The sequence below is a fragment of the Diaporthe batatas genome (assembly GCF_019321695.1).
Source record: "Diaporthe batatas strain CRI 302-4 chromosome Unknown Contig00010, whole genome shotgun sequence".
In the NCBI taxonomy this organism is placed as follows: domain Eukaryota; kingdom Fungi; phylum Ascomycota; class Sordariomycetes; order Diaporthales; family Diaporthaceae; genus Diaporthe; species Diaporthe batatas.
The window spans coordinates 1,360,430-1,381,297 of NW_025408557.1; the positions used below are offsets into that span (position 1 = coordinate 1,360,430).

Here is a 20,868-nt window from a genome sequence, read left to right on the forward strand (position 1 = left end):
CCTACTTCCTCAAGCTTAAGCTTCCCCGGAAGCAGAAAGCTGGGGCCTGCCTCCTTACCATTATTGGTGGATCGTAAGTTCTCGACTTCGTCCCTCTGAAGGAGTGGTCCTCCATCACTTGGCGAATGTGAACCTGTCTTGACTGACGACTCTAGTTCTGTGTTCGCGAGTGTGGTAAAGTTAACATACATACATAATCTCTACAACAGCTCTGATATCACATGTAAGCACACTTTCCCATACACACATGACAACCCACTCATCTCGACCTCTAGTTGACCTCGCCGAACCTCTGATGTGGAGCATTCTGGAATGCAGCGTCAGCATCTTCTGTCTATCAATGCCTTCACTGCGACCACTCTTTGCCAAGATGGCCCCGGTTGTCTTTTCCGCGGGAGACCACAGGCAGCCAAGGCTACAGAGGTCTACCATAACCTCATTCTCCGACGGGACGCCGAGACGCATCCATGGCCCGTCGCCGCCTTTTGCCTCTCGCACACCCTCTGGTGACAGCAGGCATTTCGTCATTAGAACTGAGACCAGCACCATGCCCGACCCTGGGGACATTGGTGGCGGGCTGGTCAGAGTGGAAGAAGTCGTTATCGAGACCAAGGTTTGACACCAGGACATCACCTGGGCCATGCCAGTGGTGCTACTGCTGCGACGATGAGTCTGCCTCATGGCCAGTTGTCCTGCCGCTCGCCGATCGGCCGTGTGCATGAAGCCGGTATCACATCGGTATCCTTCGAATCTCTTCGATCGTCCAGTACTTGCGCATGTTCTCCGCACCCAGCGTTTCCACCTCCTGGTCGAGGTGCTTCCATAGGACTCCGCCCCAGCTGTCCATCTTGGACTTCATGACGGACATCTCCATGTCGAGCTCCCTATTCCGACACTTGGTCAGGTACTCCTGCATGACATCCATGCCCTTGTGGATCTCCTTGTGCTGCTGGAGGAGCTCGGCCGCCTTCTTCCCCTTACCGTTGCTCTGGAACTCAGACATCTTGCGGGCCAGGATGGGGAAGATGTAGGTCTCCTCTATGTTGTGGTGTGCTGTGAGATGAGAGATAAACTCAAGCCCCTGGTCGATGTACTGCTTCAAGCTCATGCCGGCTGGCCTGCGGCCGGATGAGGCTGCGGTGTATAACAGGTTCCATGTCTGACGGAAGTGTTCGTGCTAGGTGTAGAGTTAGAAACGAAACCGAATAGAAGAGAACCGTCAAAGGAAGATAAAAACCCAGCTTACAAAATAGTTCATATGCTCAGCTAGCCTGTTGTATTGCTTGAACTCATGACCTGACAGCGGCGGCAGGGCTGGCTCTGCCTTGGACTCGGCAGAGCCCGATGCCTCAGCCTTGCCGGATTCTGTGTTCTTGGGACATTGAGGCTCGACGGCTTCTAGCGCTTCTTGCGCTGAAGCTTGTGCTGATTGATCCGCCATGCTGCTGAAGGCGCGGCGCAGTGGGATGTGAGAAGACAGAAGAGATAGGCTTGTTCGTCGTATGCAGAATGAGGAGGCCGAAGCAAGACCTTTTCGTTGTAAAGGAGCCCTGTGAAGTCCTAGCCAAGATGGCCGGGGATAGATGCTCCTTCGTGAGGTGCTTGCGAAATATGAAGACGCTCTCTCGGCCGAGAGAATGGGGCGCATGGAAGATCTCGGTCGTCTCTACACAGGCAAATGAAAACCTAGACTTCGAATGAATATCGAGACGCAGAGAATACACTATGATGGCGAGGACCTTATTTTTTTCCCAACCAGAGGGGCCCTCCTCAGGCTCTGTCTGAAGCGATTCGACAACATTGAGTCTAGGCGATTAACAAAGCATTTGAAATCACCCATGGCCCAATTGGACGGTCGGCCCCAGGGCATTGTTTTTAGCGGGTCATCCCCCAAGGTCCCAGATTTCGTTCCCGCGCGGCTTCTCCCACCTTTCCTGGCCTGCCTGGCTCCACTCCCGGCTGGATCGGCCTCGGCCTCGGCAGAGATGCCAGTGCCGGCCCCTGATAAGGAGAGACGTAGCCTCGCCTCAAGTGTATTGGTTTTCAAGACCGGCACGGTCCTGAAGTCGAGGCCGACTAGGGCCTGGAGGCTTCTCTGTTCCGCGCGGCTGAATTGTACGTGGCTCACGAATTAATTCCTTGCCTTTCCGGTTACGATAGGCCTAGTGTTTGACTTTACCGCCATGGCGTTGCAGGTGTTGGGCCCGTTGCTGCCAGCCGCAGCGACTTTGTGGTCTCAGGTGCATAGTAAGTACAGATGCGACCAAGGCAAAGATTCAAGCCTCTCCATTGAGGGACACAATTGAACATGTACCTCCTTATTTATATTGAGGACATTTTCGTTCAAGCAGTTGGCGCAGGTCATAACGGCTGGTGTCTGGTGTCTCGCCTGTGTTGAATTTCCTGTACAGACAGGCGAGGACAGTGATTTGTCCAGGTCAACTTGTCTTTTGGAGCTCAGATAAACCTAGAGAGGCAAGAAACGTGGCTATGTATCGTCTCAACCTTACACATCGAGAAGCCATTGTAATCTGGCTTGTCTGGGTAAACAGACAGGTTCTGAAGAGACCTTTTGAATCTAGACATCAGCCTCGTCTCCCCTGGTCAGCAAGTTAACTGGTGTACATCTGCGGCCGTGAATGGTGCTCTCTTTCCCCTGCGTGTCGCTGTTTGTGCAACATCGACAAGCTAGGGAAACTCTGTGTGAGTGCAGACCAGCCAAGCGGCGGTACCCCGGGATACAAGCATAAAAGATCCAGATCTGGGCACCGAGACGGGAACCACGGCCCCGGTACCGACCCAGGGAACTGGCGCAAACCAAACAAGTGAGATCCCACACTGTGTCCGGTGCCGACCGTATGGGTATCTTGTACGGGATATTCTCGCACGGCGTTCTTGGCCCTGCCCTTCACTCATGTGGATAGTCGTGCCGGACAGGACAGCCCTTCGAATAGAGGAAATCGTCGAGGAAGACAACAAAACATACCTAGCCGACTCGTCTTTCAAACGTTGAGGTCGGTACCCCGGGCCGCCAAAATGTGTGTGTTGTGTAGCATGAAATGACTGACTGTACAGTACCACGTTCTGCACAACAGCTGCCGACTTGGCAGTATTCAGGGAGCTAGTCACAAATCAAGAAGCAATCGGGGTGATCAGCTGCAAGTGTTACCCTGGACAGACGCGGACCCCTGGGACCGCGGTAATATATACAGTGTGAGGTTTCTCTTTCCTTCGGTTCCGACATCTACATGCAGTCGACAAGAGTCGATACCCGCTGATGATAGGGCGCTGGCCTTACACTTTACGCCGTAGTGCGGCTTTAATGTCTTTGGAAACATACTCAATCTCGCCACAGACGACTCCGCCCGAGCCCGACAGTTCTGTTATCCAAGCAAAACGCCTCAAACCCATCCTTTCCGTGAGAATAAAAATAAAAACCGTCCGTGGGAAGTAAAATGATCGAATAGCCATGTACTCCGTAGCCCAGCCTTGCAATGCGCATGAATTGATGTATTCTCCCGCAATATGACCTTGTTCGGTTCCACGTACACATTCGGTGTCTGAAGCAAGCTCTCGTCGCGCGCTGAAAACGTACGTCGTTCTTATGTGCTATCCTTGCCCGGCTTCATTTGAAGTTTGTACCAGTGTCGATGGCAGCAGGGGTCGTTTGACAGACAGTACTGATTCCTCGGAATCCCTCACCGGCTACATGGTCGGACCGCCCGTGAGCAGCCTCGTCGTCGGGTCGTCCATGCCGCCAAGCTGCATGTCCATGCCACCCCGTTCGATGGCCTCCATGCGGGCTTCCATTTGGTTGATCCTACCGTCCAGCATAGGCCCGCTCATCATGGGAACACGGTTCTGAATCATGTGGTTATGATGGTTCTGCTGGTTCTGCTGGGGCTGTTGATTCTGCTGGCTCAATTGGCTCTGTTGGCTTTGCTCAAAGGATTCGATGCGCTTCTCCATACTTTCTAACCTCGACTCTAACCTGGTGAAGCCCTGGGTCATCTCGTGGGTCATGCGGTCGATCTTGTTGGTCAGGCTCCGGATGTTCTGCGCAACCGGCGTGTTCTCTTGCCCTGGCGGCGCGGTAGGCACGCGCGGCTCGTGGTTATGCCGTGATTCCTGCACGACGAAACGCCATTGGTTTCCCAGCTGTACCTCACACACGGCCTTCCCACGCCATGGACAGTCTACCTTGCGCGTGCTGGGGTTGCGCTTCTTGGCAGTACTGCTGTACTTGACTCCTCCACGGTCGCACACCAGGTCAAAGCGCGTGGGCTTCCCCTCCCGATAATTGCTCGATCGAAGCTTGACAACCCCGTATCCCTGGTCCTTAGCTACCCGTTGTACGGCAGTCAAGAGGTCTTCGAATGATCGATAAATGCCTTCAGGTGGGGGGGCCAATGCCGGCGCAGGAGAGGTAGGCATGGCGGAGGATGAGGTTCGCGGAGCACTCGACGGGCCGGGGACAGACCAGTTCTGGGGTGTCTGGGGCGGTGCACTCTGCTTGGAGGACGTGGCTACCGTAGGGGTTGATTGCGATGCCTGTTGATTGGCGGGAGGCGGAGGTGTTGGAACGGAAGCCGAGGGGGCCGGCGACGGTAGGTTTGTCTGTAGCAGACCAAGTCGATCGGAAGTGGTGGTCGAAGGGCCGGCGGCAGCTTGTTGCTGTTGCTGCTGCTGCTGCTGTTGCTGCCTCTGGTCGTTCAGCTTTCGCTTCTTCGTTTGCCGCGGCTGAGACTGCGGTGCAGGGGCGGGCACAGAGACAGGCGTGGAGGAGGTTGGTGCAGCCGGCGGGAGGGAAGCAGGTACTGGCGTGGACGTCGGGATAGGGATGGTCGAAGCTGGGCGAGATGGCGGCAACTGCTGCTGGACCTGCTGCTGCTGCTGGACCTGCTGCTGTTGCTGCGCCTGCTGCTGCTGCTGGGCCTGCTGCTGCTGCTGCTGCTGGGCTTGCTGCTGCTGCTGGGCCTGCTGTTGTTGTTGGGCCTGTTGCTGCTGTTGCTGCTGCTGCTGCTGCACGCTGTTCACATGCGGCGACTGGACAGCTTGCCAGTGCTGATGCCCATAACCACCTGCTACAGCAGGATGGTGATGTTGTGCAGGAGGTTGAGAGAAAGGGTGGGACGTGTGGTGTGGATGGTATGAGGCATGGGATGGCTGGACAGTGCCAACTGGAACTGTGTTGTCGTCGTGAGAGATGCTTGGGAGTCCGCTAGGTACGCTGTCGTCGCCCCAGCCAATCATGCGGTCCATGCTGCAACCTCGCGTGGACTAAGGTGGAACTCCAAGCCGGTCTGGCAGGCGGGCTGATTGGTCGAGTGTGCCTGAGCCGTCAGGCAGATCGGGACCTAGGGCGCGTCGCAGCGTGCAGCAGGAGAGGCCCGGCGTGTGAGGAAGCTCGGGGTCTTGGTGGTGTGCCGTCTTGCGTGTGTTTGCAGGGTTTTGTCACCGTGTCGAGGGATGGAGAGGGTGGTACGGCAGTCGGGGTCGAGTCAAGGTCAAGGTCAGCGAGCGAACCACGACTTTTTCTCGGGGTTGGTGAGCGTTGGTTTTTTTTTCACGGTCGGTTTTTTTTCTCCTCGGGGGCCCCGGCCAGTCTGCTGCAGGAGGTTTGACTGGTTAGGTAGCTCGAACCGTCAATAGAAGATTGGATCAAGCCTGCTGGCCCGGAGAAAACCAGGCCTCAGGCCGGACCTGGCCTTTTTCGGTGGAATGTTCTTCCCAGGTCATGTTCCCAGTTTGGCACTCTGCCTGGCAGACCCAGACCGCTGCTTATCAGCCCTCGCCCCCTTATCACGTTGCAACAGCGGCGGGGCTAGAATCAAACCGACAGGCCTGACAGGAAAGCTGGGGTGCGTGTGGGAGGCCCTGGAGGCTGGAGCTGACTGCAACCCAAGCTGTCTGGGCTGCCAATCTGCCGGGGTGACTGCACAGTGATGCCCGCCCGTCACATCTGTGCGATTGACGGTCGGACAGCCTGGCTTGGGACTGACAGGCCAAATGCGCACTGTCTGACCTCAGTGCCCGTCTGGGTGCCTCGGCAGCCTAGCTCTGGTCGATTTTCTGTTTGAGCATCGATTCGAGGGCGACAACCGTCGACCATTATCGTGGTGGGATTTGCCCAACACTTCCAACTCATTGTTAGTTTAGGTGTCTCTTGTGATGCCAAGTCCGTCTCCAAGTTGTTCCTTCGCTTTGCTGCAAGAGACCGCGCGCTCCTTGTACTCGATCCTACCAAAACCATAGTCGTCGGATCACATACGCCCGGTTCCCAGTGCCACCCAACGCTCACCATGGCCGCCCCAGACCAGAAGCCATCTGCAGGACAGCAGTGGGGTGAGGCTGAGATCGAGCAGGCGCTGGAGCGACTGGGTGAACTCCACCACCAGGCAAGCCCCCGCTGAGCATGTCCCGTTGGAGTTGCCAGAGTCACCTGCTGACCGAACCACCCGGCAGATGCGCAACCTGCGCTCGATCATTCCCAAGACAATGGAATCCCTCTCCGTTCGAGCCTCCCGTATGCTGACTTGTTTCTACTTCCAAGCATGGCCCTTCGCTAACAAGTCCACATAGCCGAAGACACATACGAGGCCCTCGGACAAGCCACAAAGACTGCAGTCAGCGCGATCCGAGAGTACAAGCAGGCGGCCACAGACGAGGAAACTACAAGGGTCTTCGAGCGTGCAAAACAGAGCCGGAAGGACAGTCCAAAGGGCATCAAACCATGGCGGGCAAGAGATGACCCTGACTGGTTGAACACCAACACTTGAAACAGCATCATTGTTGTGAACAGTAAAGCATTTGGCGCTTAAGCTGTTAGTCTGCGCTGCATGGGCCGACTGTGCATGCTCTAAAAGAACATGGTCATGCCCGACACGCCAGATGCAGGAGGAACAAGCATAACTTAGATTTTACACCTATGAGTTAACGCGTGTGATCTGGACACGACGCCAGGCGCAGGAGGAACAAGTATAACCTAGATTTTACAACTATTAGCTAACTCGTCTAATCTGGCCACGACGCCAAATTAGACGAAGCAAGCGCCATGGACGAAGAAGACCAGAGTCTTCGGGGTCATCCAGCCCAGCGAGGACGAGCAACTCGGAGTTCGGAAAGCACCTCCCGAGGTCGAACATGCACGAGGACTCGCGAGAGAATTTGCGAGGAAGCGCGAGCTTCTGGAAAGGAGATTATGGCCAGCGTGGCTCAGATCGGAGCCCTGATTGAGTAGTGATCCTCAGAGGAGATTCTGGCAGAGCAAATATTTCTAGAACAATGATCACAGACATGCTCCCGGATGAGTGTATCCCGCTGAAGACTCTCTAGAAATCATGGGAGTTGAGCACTCCTATGGGAGACCCTGTTGTTGTAAGAGCTCTCCTAGAGTGGATTGTCTTGTTGGCTAGGGTCCCACAGGTGGACAGAACAATGTTTCCTGGGAGGGTGTGCTGTGGAGTGGTCTCTTCAAGGAGGCTTTCCTGCGGCAGGTTTCCCTGTGGGAGTTTATTGTGTGGGTCATCCCCTGGGATGCTGTTCTATAGGCATTTTCAAGACACAGTATCTTAGAGGTCTGCGTTCTACAGGACGGTATTCTACAGGAGCATCCCCATAACAGGACGACCTACAGTACAAATTTGCCCCCAAGAAGAATTGACGCCAGGACATTAAAGACGAACAAACTTTTCTGAAAGATTTTTCTGAAATACTGTCAAGCTCATAGTAGTTTGACAATGGTAGTCTGCACCGCAAGATGCGTACACAGCCATGTATCTGAGAACGATTTAGGAGGCAGCAGACTTGGACCCCTGAGTCTGGGCTTCCGATGGAGTTGCAGAGACGAGGGAGGGTGTGGCTGGGGTTAAAAATGCACTGCCACAGACGCAGACGCCACAGACCTCGCGCCTGCCCATCTTAGCGTCGGCGCTTTGCTGCCTTGAGAACAGTGGGGCACGATGGCCCGAGCTTGACCACCACAAAAAATCCTAGCAGCCCTGGCACTTCAAAACTCCGTCTACCTTTTGCGCCCTCGACCACCAGAAAGACCCACGTTTGCCAGACAGTCAACCTCTGCGACGACATCAACACCGACAAAATGGCCGGCACTCGTGTGATTTACAGACGCCGTAACGGGTGAGGACTGCCGAATTCTGATTTGTCTGGGATTTATCGGGCTGGGGATAATTGCATTTTACTGACCGAATACTCCTCGCTACAGCTACAACACCACCTCGAACCGGACCCGTATCGTCAAGACCCCTGGCGGCGAGTCGCGTATCCTTCACATCAAGAAGCGAGGAACTGCCCCCAAGTGCGGTGACTGTGGCACCAAGCTGCCTGGCGTAAGTCCATCCCCTTGGTCAATCGGCGGGTGAGCGGGATACAATCGAGGAGGGCAAGGAAAGAGGGCGACGTCGAAGCACAAAAATACACCCGACTACGACAGCATCCAGACCAACGAACATCAAATCGAAATTGAGACACGAGGGGGAAATTATAGCATCGAGAATGTGCATGGACGGAATGGGGACGGACTTACTTTGAACTTCCGACGACCCATTTGCCCTCCCAGCCTTGCCTGGTTCATGCCGCGGTTTTCTCGCTCGGACGACAGCCACACATGGCACATTGCCACCTGCGACACCGGCTAATTTGAACAATGTGATTAGATCCCCGCCCTGCGCCCCCGCGAGTACGCCCAGATCTCCAAGCCCAAGAAGACCGTCCAGCGCGCATACGGTGGCTCGCGATGCGGTAACTGCGTGCGCGACCGTATCGTCCGTGCCTTCCTCATCGAGGAGCAGAAGATCGTCAAGAAGGTGCTCAAGGAGGCCGAGCAGGGTCCCAAGAAGAAGTAAACTGGTGTTGGTCAAGGAGGGTTCCTTTAGCGGTGTCGGTACAAGGGAATGGACGGTCACGCAAGCAGAGGCGGATCTTGGACGGTCTTGATCCTGGCTCAGGTGTTACCCGGGAAATAAAAAGGCTGCATGATATCTCTCTCAATGAGACAGCAAAGGGCATCGACCGCTGTTTCTCTATTCTTTGGGGCTTGCTTTACAGCGTCTTGATGATCGCAATGATACAGACCATCGAGTCGTCAAAAGACAAACTGAGCGCCTCGACGTCCTGGGCTATGTGATGGTCCACTCGGCGTCGGACTGGACTGGACTGGACTGGAAGGGTCGTTCCCAGTAAATTACTGGTCGAGACCACGTACCTAGGTATTCCGTGTGAAACCCGGAACTCGAATTGTAAACCACCAGGTCCAACTTCTCAGGACGACCACCATATGTGAATCCTTCTCACATTCAATTGCCGCCCTTGTTCAGCCATGTTCAGCGTGAACAAGTGTTTACACGTTTGCCTGTAGTTGTAGAGTAAAGTGCTTGGGCGGAAGGATTCGGCAGGCTAAGCCTGTGACGGTCCATGACGTGGGGAACAAGCTCTACTCTGAATTGCGATATTCCGCTTTCCTCCCCGACACAGCTTTTCGCCCACCATGTCGGACAACCCGCCAAACCCAACAACGCCCACATGATGGCCATGCGCGTAGGCCCAAAGAGCGTCCTGCGACCTCTCGCAGCATCCAGTGGCAGCCTGCTGCAAGGCTTTGCTCCGAGACACGCCCGACCTCTCGCATCGCAACTCAGCAACCACCGGCCACGACCAAAGACGCTGCCACGCCTCCCGCCCGCGACCACACGACAATGCGCCGCGGCGCTGCACACCTCCCCCACCCGGCCAGCCAAGCGGGGCCGAGCCCACAACGGCGAGGAGATCCCCGAGGGCCCGCCCACGACGGACTTCTCGCGCATGGACATGCTGGGCCAGACGCCCGCGCCGTCGACCTCGGTGGACATCTGCTCGTCGGACGGGTTCAAGCTCAACAGCGGGGTGTCGATATACGACGGCAACGGGGTGATGCTCGTGGGCGGCGAGGCGTTCGCGTGGCGGCCGTGGGGGCCGGACATGAAGCTCGTCAACGCCAAGGGCCAGTGGGAGGTCCGCGAGGAGGCGTTTGCGGTGCTGGACCTGCTGTGGCCTCGGCCTGGTACGTGCTACAACGACAGACCGACCGTTCACGGGACATGATATGGAAGACATGACGGGCTGACTCCTGGTGTCATTGTTTTGCAGATCTGATCATCCTTGGTCTGGGGCCTGAGATGCGGCCCCTGAGCCCTGCGACGAGAAAGTACCTGGGCAGCCTGGGGCTCCGCGTTGAGGTCCTCGACACGAGGAACGCGGCTTCTCAGTTCAACATGCTGGCCACGGAGAGGGGTGTCGACGAGGTCGCTGCGGCGCTGATACCGATTGGTTGGAGAGAGGGCATCGGAGCGAAACACGACTAGTGGGTCCAGTGTGCGACATGCAGTCTTCTAAATCCTCTTATGGACGAGGTTGTTATTATGGAGCAATTCCTCGTCTTCTACTTGGAGATAGCCGGCCGTTGGGGGTTGGCGAGTCCACGAGTTTCCCGGCGAGGCTGTATGAGAGGCGTCTTGAGTTTCTTGGGACTAGACTCCTCTCTGCTGCGTCACCTCAAAGACACCTCCAAGAACGCGACTTGTGTGCTGCGACTGCTGGTCTGGCTGTGCAGTGAAGGACCATTGATTGCATCATGACCTGATGTGCTCGGAATGCTATGCTCTCCAAAGCTGAGCAGCCATGACGGAGAATCCCCCAGTGTGGACTCTTTTTGGGCTTGGGATATACATAGACTGAGGATTGCAAGAGTTGCCGCACTGGCACTGGACTGCAAAGCATTTCGTCTGCCAAGTCACCTGTCAATTGAGTGTATTCGAGGTGCACACAAGGTTATCTGATGTAATTGGTTGCAACCGCATTGGAGACGTCAGCCATCAAAATTCCCGCACAGGCTGTCACCGCCATTGAAGAAAACCTTGATTCATACAAGAAAAGACTAGCGAAGACGTGAAAGTTGCTGCTGTTATGTTGACTTTGGCAAGGAACCAAAGGGGCATGTCCAATGGCGGGCGACTGTCTGGAACACGTTGAAGTGATTGTGCTACTGACTGGTTCGCGGCTGACAGCGGGAGCTATTTGAATGACATCGTTGCCCCGTACTGGTGCATTTCCAATGTCCCACCGCAGCAGGCGCAGCCCCGGATCTGCTTATCACCTCCATACATACACAGTACCGCACCAGGACAGGACAGTCACGGTATATCTCACCTCACCCGTTGCCTCTCAACAACGCCCAGCCGCACTCACCACTGCCACGTGTGTGGCTTTTTTGACTGTCTGACTTCGACCCTTGGCATGCAAAGGGAGGGACAAGTAGCCCAGCCCCGGATACACGGCAGCGACAGCCCACCACCACAGCAGTTGCAGTCCGAGATAACAACAAGTTGCTTCAGTATAGACAAATCCAGGCTCTCAGAGCGAGCAGCACATCACGGGACCTGGAAAGCCCTTGCGACTTCCTTGTTGCAGCACAGAAGTCCTCTCGTCCTCGCCTTCCCGTCGCTGCCCTCTTGTGCGTATTGCTCATCCTTGCGTCCAAGGTTCTGTCATGCTGTGGGTCACGGCTTGGATCTCTGCCTGCTTGTTCCACTCTCCTCCTTGAGAAGCATCGTCAGGCGCACTCGAAAAAGCAGGCCCAAAAAGATACATATCGTCTTTTTTTTTCTATATCCTCATCTCCTTGGGTCTCTATAGTGCTCTATTTCTCAGTCTCTTTCAGTCTCTTTCAGTCACTCCCAGTCTCGCGGCTCTGTCTGACTCACAGACATGGCCAGCTCAAGCGGCGCCGCTGTTGGCAATACTGCAGCCGGAAAGGCCATCAGCAACCTGATCCAGGAGATCCAGGCGCTCCCCAGGTCCGGTCCTCGTGCTGCGCTTGTTCCGGCAACCGCTGCTCTGGCCGCAATCTTGACCCTCTGGTATTGGAAACGCATGGCGTCAGGCAGTCCAGCCCAGGCTCAAGACGCCAGTCCGCAGTCAGGAATCCATGGTCAGTACTTCATTCGGCCGCATGTACTCTTCAGAACCTGACAATGCCCCCAGATCCAAAAGCAACAGACCCGGACCTCCTCAGGGATAACTCCGAGGTGAGGTCCTTCCGCACGAGCCGTTTTGTGTATCCCGGCATTCGTGTCTTCTTTCACCCTCACGCCAAATTGGACGAGATGCCAAAGGACCCAGCACCTCTGCCGCTTTTAGTATTCGTCCACGGGCTCGGCGGATCCGTCGCGCAATTCCACCCGCTACTCAAGAGCCTAACGAACAACTCCTCGTGCCTCGCGATAGACCTGCCGGGATGCGGCGTCTCCGAGTTCGCCCCGACGTCATGGGATGCGTACACGAACGAGGCGCTTGTTGAGCTGCTTGACACGATTATCAACGAGTACCGAGATAAGCAAGCCGGCCAAGGAGTCGTTTTGATCGGTCATAGCATGGGTTGTTCGCTGTCTGCCCGCCTCGCCTCTCCAGGCTCAAGCCAGCTGGCTAACCATGTAGTTGGGCTCGTGGCCATTTGCCCACCCGCTGGGCCGCCTACGGAGGCGAATGTGAACAAATTCAGAAAGCTACTCTGGATACCTACGCAGATTTTCGACCTGTGGAGAGCGTGGGATGCCCGCGGGGGAGCCGAGAGTGCTAGCGTTAGGAGATTTGTTGGTGCTGAGGCAGACATCGAGTCCAAACAATCTCAGTTCCGCTTCAATCGCCAAAGCAGGACTCCGGTATGGCGGAGAATGGCATGGGGCAGCCTGCCATTTTACGAGAACGGTGTCCCGAAGGGCGGTATCGCAGGCAGAGATATCTGGGCCTCGCTCAACGTGCCTTGCTTTCTTCTTGGAGGGGGCAAAGACAGGGTGACACCACCGGAAGAGATCGACAAGCTCCTTGAGGCGTTGAACGCCAAGGCAACACCTTCTTCGCTGGACGGTGCAAACGAGAGCATCCAGCCCATTGTGGATGCTGCCGCCCCGATCGATACTACGGTGGAGACTCCAAAGCCAGCCAGCCGTATCGAAGAGATACGGGACGAGGATTTCCTGCGACCGAAGAAGAGGAAGCATGATGATGACACCTTCGAGGATCCGAGTACGCCTCAGGAGCCGCCAGCTGTTGGCATGCCTTCCCAGCCTCAGCACCCTGAGAAGGTTGTCAAATCCATGGTAGTGAAACGTGGGACGCACGCAATGGTCTACACCCAGGATTGCTCCCACATCCTCGCGTCCATAATTTCAGACTTCCTCTCTCACCACGTCACAGGCAGGCTGTCTCGGAGCTGGCAGCTGCAGTATCTAAACAAGGAGTCGAAATGGGACGTCAAGAACTTGGCCAAGTGGAAGGGTGTCGAGCCAGTCTCCAAACCTATCGCAGGTGTATTCCGCGCGATGAAGACGTTCCGGGAGGTAGACGACGAGCACTCGCCCGTCATATTTGCCGAGAAGTGGGGCGGTATTGTAAAAGACGTGGTCGACATCTCAAAAGACACGCCGGTTTACGATCCAGCCGGGCTCGAACGCGCCGGTGTGAGATATCACAAGTTCCCGACCGTGTCTAAGATCCCGCCGACAGACCATGAGGTCGACGAGTTCATCAAGCTTGTGGATAAGCTTCGCAAGAAACAGAAGACCAGGGCAGTCGAGGAGGGTTGGGCCGAGAACTCGGAGCACGCCGTTGGCGTACACTGCCATTACGGCTTCAACCGGACCGGATACTTTATAGTTTGCTACCTGGTGGAGAGATGCGGGCTTGGAGTGAAGCAGGCATTGGATACATTTGCTGAGATGAGACCTAAGGGAATCCGGCACTCCCACTTCAAGGACCAGCTGTTTGTCCGGTATTCAGAGCTGCGGTCACAGAGCACTTGATGCGGCACTCGGTCACGACTGCTACTGGTTGGGTACTGCAATGCTCATCGCTGGCAGAAGAGAGATGGATATACTATTCTTATCGAGAGGCAGGGGGTATTGTTTGCCATTCATTCGACGTTCCGGGAAGCAATGGGAGGTGGTGGGTGGTTTTCGGGGGAATCGGGCCAAGGCGTACAAGGTTCACTGCTGTATTATACCTATTAGACAATCCTGTCTCATGATATCCTTAAGAAGCTTGCATTGGAAGGACTTCACATTTCACACCGAGATATCGTGCAGTGAAGTGGCCTGTCACGAGTTTGTCTGACTGTTTTCTGTCAAGAGCATGAGGCTACCTAAAAATATATTTGCGAGCAGGCCATGAGCCCCCGCTCATTGGTGCAAGATTTACAAGACAGGATAAGGAGGGAGTATGCGCCTTTGCACTGCCCGTCTGAGCATGCCATGATGCCATATGGGGAAACATCCAATTTTGGAGGATGCCCTTGGTAGCATTCGCGAGGGGATTGTAAGTGAAGCCTATGCGATAGTTTAGCCTATAGCAGGAAATAAGCCAACCATGCCCATGTTTCTCAACACACAACACAGACCAGCTCGAGGCCCCGTGGACGCCCAGCCGTTGCGAAGGCGCACATGTACGATATGGTTTGTTTAAGGGGGGGCGGACAGATGACGGCTGCGCATGAACATCTCGTTTTGTTTCTACCGAGATGGTGTAGGAACAGCAAGAAAGGAGGTGTTGATAGGTAACCAGAACAGGTCATATGTTCTTGTCGGGAGTGTCAAGAGGAGGAAGTCTAAACGGGGAACAAAAGTAAACATACGTTTGTGCCCCCATCTCGGTCACCAACCCCGAAAGCCAAATGGGGCCACAAGCTTGCTGGTGGATCGTCTGATGGGCTGATGGGCTGGGCTGCAACCGCGGGAGGTGCGGAAGGGGAGGGATGGTCTTGAAACCCAACAAGTCTGTGATATGTTCACCCCTGAAACACGGGCTCTTTGCCATGCGATCGGACGGCGGCGATGGGCCACCCGGTGCGGATGCATTGTAGATCATCAAACGTCATAGGCTTGATGCCACGGTGACGGTGGTGACCCAAGATACCACAACCACAACCACAAGGGGAGATTTCATCCACGATGACGGAGGAAGAAGAAGATTTTATAATTCATGACAAAGGAAGCGGCGTACGACCAATTGTCTCAGCGTAAACTGATGATGTATGTAGAAACCATCGGACGAGGAACCCGTCCTTCCCAATCCAGGCCCGAGCCTCTCCCTCTCCCTGTTGTTAAGAAATTAAGGTGTTACAAAAAAAAAGACAGATACAAGAACATGCACAAGACTGTTGGGCCGAACAGTGATCAGCCAGTCAAGCTTAGTTCCCCGTTGCGCCTGATCAAAACAAATCTAGATAGATGCTCGTGCGCTGTTGATGCTATATTTTGTGTGTTCGAAGTGTGTAAAAGAAATGTCCTTTTCGGGTCCCACTGTAAAAAAATGCCAGTAGAGACGTTGTAAGAAAGGGAATAATCCATCATTATGTCGTGAGAACACTTTATGCAGTTGGGGTATATTGCCGGCCGTCCACCTCATCAAATCAGTTGATCTCCTGGATCCAAATCTAGTAGAATGTTAGCATGTATCTGACAGAGGGTTCAATGCCTCATTGCACTCACCTCCATTTTTCCAACCTCGAGCCGCTGTTTGCGAGCCTGCGACTTGACACCCATCATGACCATGTCCAAATCGTCTTGGTCGCCCATAGTAATCATGTCCTGAGGAGAGTCCTCGTCTCGGACCTTGATCTTGAAACGACGACGCAGCCCAAACTTGTCGCGCACGCGATCTACGAGATCGGGGAATTCGACCGCGGTTCCGACCATGATATAGCGGACATCATCAGCGTGCACCTTGACCCTGACCTTGCGAGCTTCAGGTCTTCTCGACTGAGCTCGTGACGAGCCCGAGTTCGACAGGGATCCGGTTCCACGCCTGGGGTTCATCATCTCAAAGTCGCCCTCGTCAATAGACCCTCCATCGTAGTCGCTGCCATCGTCATCCTCCTCCTCAATGTAACGTTGCTGGTTGCGGCGTCCATTCGACCTGCGGGATCCTGCACCATACATGTCGTACAAATCGTCGGGATAGGCATCGTCGTCGTCGACGGGAGACCTTCTGGTCCGTTCCCTGTCCCTTTGGGAGTAGCTGCGACTCGTGGCGTTGGAAGGAGCTCGCGAGGGCTGCTGTGGCCGTCTGTCCTGTGGGGACTGGTACCTGTCCTGAGGAGAGTTCGCCTTCTCGTACCTGTCCTGGTTCCTTGCTCTTTCAATGTTGAGCTTCGCAGGCATGGGTTTCGGACCGTTGCGCACAGAAGCACCCCGGGAGGGAAGTTGCCCGCTGGGCTTGTCATTCTCCGGAGGAGGTGTTGGGGGGAAGACATTATTTGATCCTTGTGGCGCCGCGGGCCCGCCATCCTGTCGCGCTCTGCTCGCGAGATTGGGTTTGACCAGGTTAGTAGCGGCGAAAGAAATGTTGTCGGCCGGTCTGTCATCCTTTACATCCGCCTTGCCAGCCTGATTGAAGTCTCGAGTTAGCAAAAGAGTCGTAACGTCTCCAGCATATGGTACGCGGGTGCTGGGCTGTCAGAAAACGTACATTCTTGATTTCGGAACCAGCGAAGCCAGTGAATGCGTTGGCACGGTCCGAAGCCGCAACCAGACGAGCTTTTCCAAGATAGTCCTTCGTTTTCAGGTTCCTAACCTTGGCCTCGTTCGGCCGGTAAACAACACCAACGGGGATCGAGAACACGGTGTAGCCCTGAGGGTCAATTAGTTAGATGTTGTCAGAGCCGATACGAGAAACTTGTAGTAGACGTACCTCTGCCTCCTCTCGGATGGCCTCGTCGATGACGTTGTGATCCTCCACCACCTTCTCCTTCACGGCGTACGACAGATCTTGCATACCAGCGTCCTTCTGTTGCAGGTAGATGTAGCACAGACCTCGGTTAAAGAGAACCTCACAAGAATAGAGCTTGAACAGCAGGCCCAGCTGTGCGTAGTCGATCATCGTGTTACCGCGAAGGTAGAGCAGTGTGTCGTTGAAATTTGCCAGTGCCTCCTCAAAGTCGCCCAGGAGGAAGTTCGAGACACCTTGCTGGAAATACGCGACAGCGAGATACTGATCCAGACGGATAGCACGCTGGTAGCATTCGACCTGAGAAACGAGTCAGCAGAGTTCACGGGGTAGATCATGATCTAATAAAGTTGCGGGTAGACTCACGGCCTTTTCGTGCTCCCCCAGAGTCGCGTGAATCACGCCCATGTTGAAGAGGATCTTGGACGTGTCGGCAATTGGCTCAAAGTCCTTCAATGCCTCGTCGAACTCGTTGTTGTCGTACCGCGCGAGGGCGGAGACCCAACTTTCTATTTCCTATAGCGAACGTCAGTGGATGCATTTCTTCGACGGTGATTGAGAAATGATGACAAACCTGTTTTAAAGACATGGTTGCTTAGAGGTCACCTTGTGTGTTGTGAGAGGGAAGAATAAAGGCAGGCGTTCGTGTCCGGTTGACGAACGTCTGTGGCCTCGTGCAAGATCGGCACTCCACTCCACGCAGCGCAGTCTTGAAAGTGCTGGGCAGGTGTCAAGACACGACTCGGTGGGGCTCCTGCGGAGAGGTTTGCGAAGACTATGCCCCCACTGCAGATCCACTGGTCAATTAAGCTGGGTGTGGGTTCCAGGTGAAGTTGCGGGAAGATCCAGATGTAGCGGTTGACTCGGCTCGGTCTGGCGGGTTTAGTCGGTGTGATGTAAAGACCCGATGGAGGTGGTGAGAAGAGTCCCCGCCGTACCAATCCGTTCTTCACAGTTGCTCCGTCCTTCACCAATAGATCAGCCCACTAGTGGGCACTTGGCGTGTGATTGCTTCCGTGCAGCAAGCCCTTCGATTTGCTTGATCTCGACCTAGAGCTCCAACTTGGCGCCTTCCAACGATTCTGTTGCTCGGAACTTCTGTTGGATGTGCCGGCGTCCCTTGAATTCCCGCCGAGTTCGATTTCCTCTGATCGGCGTATCCCAGGTCCAAAGAAGAAGGTCGGGAGGGTCCGGTGCACGCGGCAGAGTAAAAATAGACCTATTATCGATTTGGCGAGCCTTGGTAGAGCAAGATATGGCTGGCGTGCAGGCAATAAGATGAGTATGTAGGTACGAGATGCAAGGTGTGAGGTTGCGTGCGTAGTGGGTGGGTTGTATAGATGTAGGTTCCAGCCCGAATCCGTCAATCCTTCCTGCTGTGCCCGGCAGTGACACTTTTCAGCGATGCGACGACCAGCTGACCCAAGGGATTCCAAGACCCAAAATCTGGCAACTCTCGTCTGATTGCGGAGGCGTGTCTGTCGGAAAGGACTGAAAATGGATGTCGAGGGGCCGGGAGTGGGAAGAGGGGTTGGTTGCTCAAAGTCGCAGGGCGGCTGCTCTGATCGATGAGTGGTGGTGTGGAGGGAAATGAGTGGATGGTGGACGACAAGCCAGCGCCTAACCGGAGGGATGGGAGAAGTAAGAAGGAACGGCGCGCCAGGCGTGCTCTGCTCTGCAACTGGATCGGGGAGGGAAAAAAAAAGTGGCAGAGGTGCAGTAGTAGTGTGCGGAGGGCTCTATGGGTGGGCAGGGGGGCATCGTACACAGGTATATCATGCACGGGCTTGACGGGCTCGGGCTCGTAGCACCAGCACCAGCACCAGCGCTGGATCCCAGTTGATGATCTGCCCTTGATCCCGCGGCCGCCCTCCCTCAAACACCACCAACAAGACCTGCCCGTCTCAAACCGCTTGATGGTGCCTGTGCGTGGGACCTCTCAGTACACGATGAAGCAGCCTCGAGCCAACTGGTGTGACTGAGTGAACCACTCCCTGTGGGCAAGGGGTCTGGGGGCGCAGGGGAGCTGGGGAGGGCCTGAGACGCTCGAGGCCGGGACAAGGGGCCCTGGCCACTTGACAGCGGACGAGATGCCCAGGGGGTGCATCTAAAACGCCACAGCTGGGCACTGTCTGGGGAGATGCTTTCGTTTTGCCGTGGTCTTGGTCTATCCTATCCGGTCCCGTTTGTTTTCGCAGTCGACAGACCGGTGGGCTGACCGACAGCCAGATGAGGTCGATTCGGCCTGTGATAACCAGAGCTGCTGCTCCGTACGGCGTCTCAAGTGTTCCGGGCAGCGAGCGATCTACCCCAAGATCACGAGCTGTTTGTGGGCGCGCAGAGGGAAACAAAACGAGCATTGATGGCCGTTCGTTCCCCCAAAGGCCTGGTCATCTTGGATGTGATCAAACACCATCGAATGTTTTCCCGCTGGCATCGAACGTTTGGGGAAGCAGTACTCCGTGGGTGGAGGGGAGGGAGGCCCGATTCAACCGACGCGCTCCATCCCATGCCAGGGCGCCTGTCGACAAGTGCCGGGCACGAGTAACAGACACTGCACCAGCGGGTTGGCACTTTCTTGGTCGATGTCATTCGACCCGCCCCCAAGCTGGCGATACCAGCTTGCCAGCCACTGGGTGAGGGGCAGCTGGATTAACCTCGCCGTGTACGTCTCAGGACGGCATGTACAGCCTGTCAAATTTGACTCCAGCCGCCCGCCAAGTTGCCTCATCCCGCAACTGCGGCCCTTGAGGCTTTGATGACTGGTGTTGGCAGGCCAGCCAGCCAACCAGTCAGCCAGCCCAGCCAGTGGTAATGAAACCGACCACTCTGAGCTCTAGCTGGGCGGCGGCGACCCAAGCCACATGGCGACGTTGGAACCGTTGGCAGTGGCCGTCTGTCACTGCATGCTGTCTAGTCGATTGAACTAAGACACCTTCTTAGCCTCCATCACATCGTAGACAGCATCGTGCTATACACGGTGCGAGCCGGGTGGAGCGGAGCAGCCGGCACCAGGAGAATCCCTGGCGAAGAGCTCTCTCTCTGTGGCTCGGTCACTATCACCAGCGGACTCGTGCTCGTCTATGCCGTTTCTTGGGCGACAGGGCGAACAGGCAGACAGGGCGAGTGTGTGCAGCACCCGTGGGATCGTCCATAACGCCACGCCGGTATAGGGTGTCACAGGTCGGTCTGAAATGTTGACGCCCTCGCAGATCAAGGCCCTGGCTGGGTTCAATGCACCAACTCGTTGAGACAGTGGCAGGGTCCAAGGGCCCTCGATTGGCCTGGAGCGCTCCTGGGCATCCGGAGTCGCCCCTGTCCAGCTCGGCGCTTAATTTTTCGAGCCTAGGCCTACCCCCTCTTTCCTCTTCGGGCCCATGGCATGGCAGCATGGCAGGACACGCTTGACACTAAGGCAGGCAAGCACCAGCACATCGGTACCTTCCCGCACGCTAGCAGCCAACTGCGCACCCCGAATCTGCACTTTTGCTGTGCCAAGCTTGGTTGGCATGGTCAACGATCTCCCTTTGTGGCGCCCAAGTTCCATGGGCTTTCTCGAAGCAAGTCTGCATCTGCTGAGCATGCACCAGAGCGGCGCAGCTGATGCGGCGAATACAAAGTACAACTACTACGTAGTATGTATGCACTTGTCGTTGCGCATGGCGGCCGGCATCCACTTCTGACAGCATCGTGACCGAGGACATCTGGACCGCCTGCAAAGGGCGGGGCCAGAGCTGCACATCATCGGATAAATGGAGATCATGGACGACGGGACGGCATTGCTCGTGGCTACACAGTAGGCCATGCGTGGCCAGCTGCGATGCTGCAGGCGACACCCACCGAGTTGACGGACAGGCTGGCAGGCTGGCAGGCTGGCAAGGCCCAAAATGCAGCCGGTATCACACCCTATTTTCGGATTATCGTGGACACTGCTCACCACCCATTCGTACTCGCACCGACACGACAGGCACCTTGGGCAATCAATCACAGACCACATGGTGGCCAGTGGTGAAGAGATCCCCGGCGGATTTGCGATTGAGATCCCACGTGTCCCAGCAAACTCTATCGGCCAAGTGTGCCCGGCGACAGCCCACT

At 55.6% G+C, this 20,868-nt stretch overlaps 7 protein-coding genes across 7 annotated transcripts; 4 read left to right on the forward strand and 3 right to left on the reverse strand.

Moving 5' to 3' along the window:
• Positions 1–730: 730 nt before the first annotated feature.
• Positions 731–1,441, reverse strand: KVR01_008730 (uncharacterized protein; the record flags this gene model as incomplete). Its single annotated transcript, XM_044786099.1, has 2 exons — positions 731–1,177; positions 1,247–1,441. 2 exons carry the CDS (start codon positions 1,439–1,441, stop codon positions 731–733), a joined length of 642 nt encoding a protein of 213 aa, XP_044642497.1.
• Positions 1,442–3,705: 2,264 nt separating this feature from the next.
• Positions 3,706–5,262, reverse strand: KVR01_008583 (uncharacterized protein; the record flags this gene model as incomplete). The annotated part of the gene is made up of 2 exons (XM_044792921.1): positions 3,706–4,722; positions 5,188–5,262. The coding sequence occupies 2 exons, from the start codon at positions 5,260–5,262 to the stop codon at positions 3,706–3,708; spliced, it is 1,092 nt and encodes a 363-aa protein (XP_044642350.1).
• Positions 5,263–5,836: 574 nt separating this feature from the next.
• Positions 5,837–7,769, forward strand: KVR01_008687 (uncharacterized protein). Its single transcript, XM_044782335.1, has 3 exons — positions 5,837–6,398; positions 6,466–6,526; positions 6,583–7,769. The coding sequence occupies exons 1-3, from the start codon at positions 6,303–6,305 to the stop codon at positions 6,777–6,779; spliced, it is 354 nt and encodes a 117-aa protein (XP_044642454.1). The 5' UTR covers positions 5,837–6,302; the 3' UTR covers positions 6,780–7,769.
• Positions 7,770–8,101: 332 nt separating this feature from the next.
• On the forward strand, positions 8,102–8,864 carry KVR01_008867 (uncharacterized protein; the record flags this gene model as incomplete). Its single annotated transcript, XM_044784845.1, has 3 exons — positions 8,102–8,139; positions 8,225–8,348; positions 8,676–8,864. The coding sequence occupies 3 exons, from the start codon at positions 8,102–8,104 to the stop codon at positions 8,862–8,864; spliced, it is 351 nt and encodes a 116-aa protein (XP_044642634.1).
• Positions 8,865–9,543: 679 nt separating this feature from the next.
• KVR01_008783 (uncharacterized protein) lies at positions 9,544–10,358 on the forward strand (the record flags this gene model as incomplete). The annotated part of the gene is made up of 2 exons (XM_044793666.1): positions 9,544–10,057; positions 10,144–10,358. The coding sequence occupies 2 exons, from the start codon at positions 9,544–9,546 to the stop codon at positions 10,356–10,358; spliced, it is 729 nt and encodes a 242-aa protein (XP_044642550.1).
• A 773-nt stretch (positions 10,359–11,131) lies between these two features.
• On the forward strand, positions 11,132–14,102 carry KVR01_008404 (uncharacterized protein). Its single transcript, XM_044792145.1, has 2 exons — positions 11,132–11,983; positions 12,037–14,102. The coding sequence occupies exons 1-2, from the start codon at positions 11,761–11,763 to the stop codon at positions 13,851–13,853; spliced, it is 2,040 nt and encodes a 679-aa protein (XP_044642171.1). The 5' UTR covers positions 11,132–11,760; the 3' UTR covers positions 13,854–14,102.
• A 967-nt stretch (positions 14,103–15,069) lies between these two features.
• Positions 15,070–19,635, reverse strand: KVR01_008401 (uncharacterized protein). Its single transcript, XM_044788704.1, has 6 exons — positions 17,348–19,635; positions 17,140–17,289; positions 16,738–17,073; positions 16,516–16,677; positions 15,537–16,433; positions 15,070–15,481 (listed from the first exon to the last, which is right to left on the reverse strand). The coding sequence occupies exons 1-6, from the start codon at positions 17,360–17,362 to the stop codon at positions 15,458–15,460; spliced, it is 1,584 nt and encodes a 527-aa protein (XP_044642168.1). The 5' UTR covers positions 17,363–19,635; the 3' UTR covers positions 15,070–15,457.
• Positions 19,636–20,868: the final 1,233 nt, after the last annotated feature.

Excerpts from the sequence above, each read along its gene's own strand:
- KVR01_008687 (XM_044782335.1), top strand. The coding sequence starts at position 6,303 with ATGGCCGCCCCAGACCAGAAGCCATCTGCAGGACAGCAGTGGGGTGAG. Across the intron at positions 6,399-6,465 it reads TGGGTGAACTCCACCACCAG|ATGCGCAACCTGCGCTCGAT; the intron begins GCAAGCCCCCGC and ends ACCACCCGGCAG. Across the intron at positions 6,527-6,582 it reads CCTCTCCGTTCGAGCCTCCC|CCGAAGACACATACGAGGCC; the intron begins GTATGCTGACTT and ends AAGTCCACATAG.
- KVR01_008404 (XM_044792145.1), top strand. The coding sequence starts at position 11,761 with ATGGCCAGCTCAAGCGGCGCCGCTGTTGGCAATACTGCAGCCGGAAAG. Across the intron at positions 11,984-12,036 it reads TCCGCAGTCAGGAATCCATG|ATCCAAAAGCAACAGACCCG; the intron begins GTCAGTACTTCA and ends CAATGCCCCCAG.
- KVR01_008401 (XM_044788704.1), bottom strand. Across the intron at positions 16,678-16,737 it reads CCATCCGAGAGGAGGCAGAG|GGCTACACCGTGTTCTCGAT; the intron begins GTACGTCTACTA and ends ATTGACCCTCAG. Across the intron at positions 16,434-16,515 it reads CTGGTTCCGAAATCAAGAAT|GCTGGCAAGGCGGATGTAAA; the intron begins GTACGTTTTCTG and ends GACTTCAATCAG.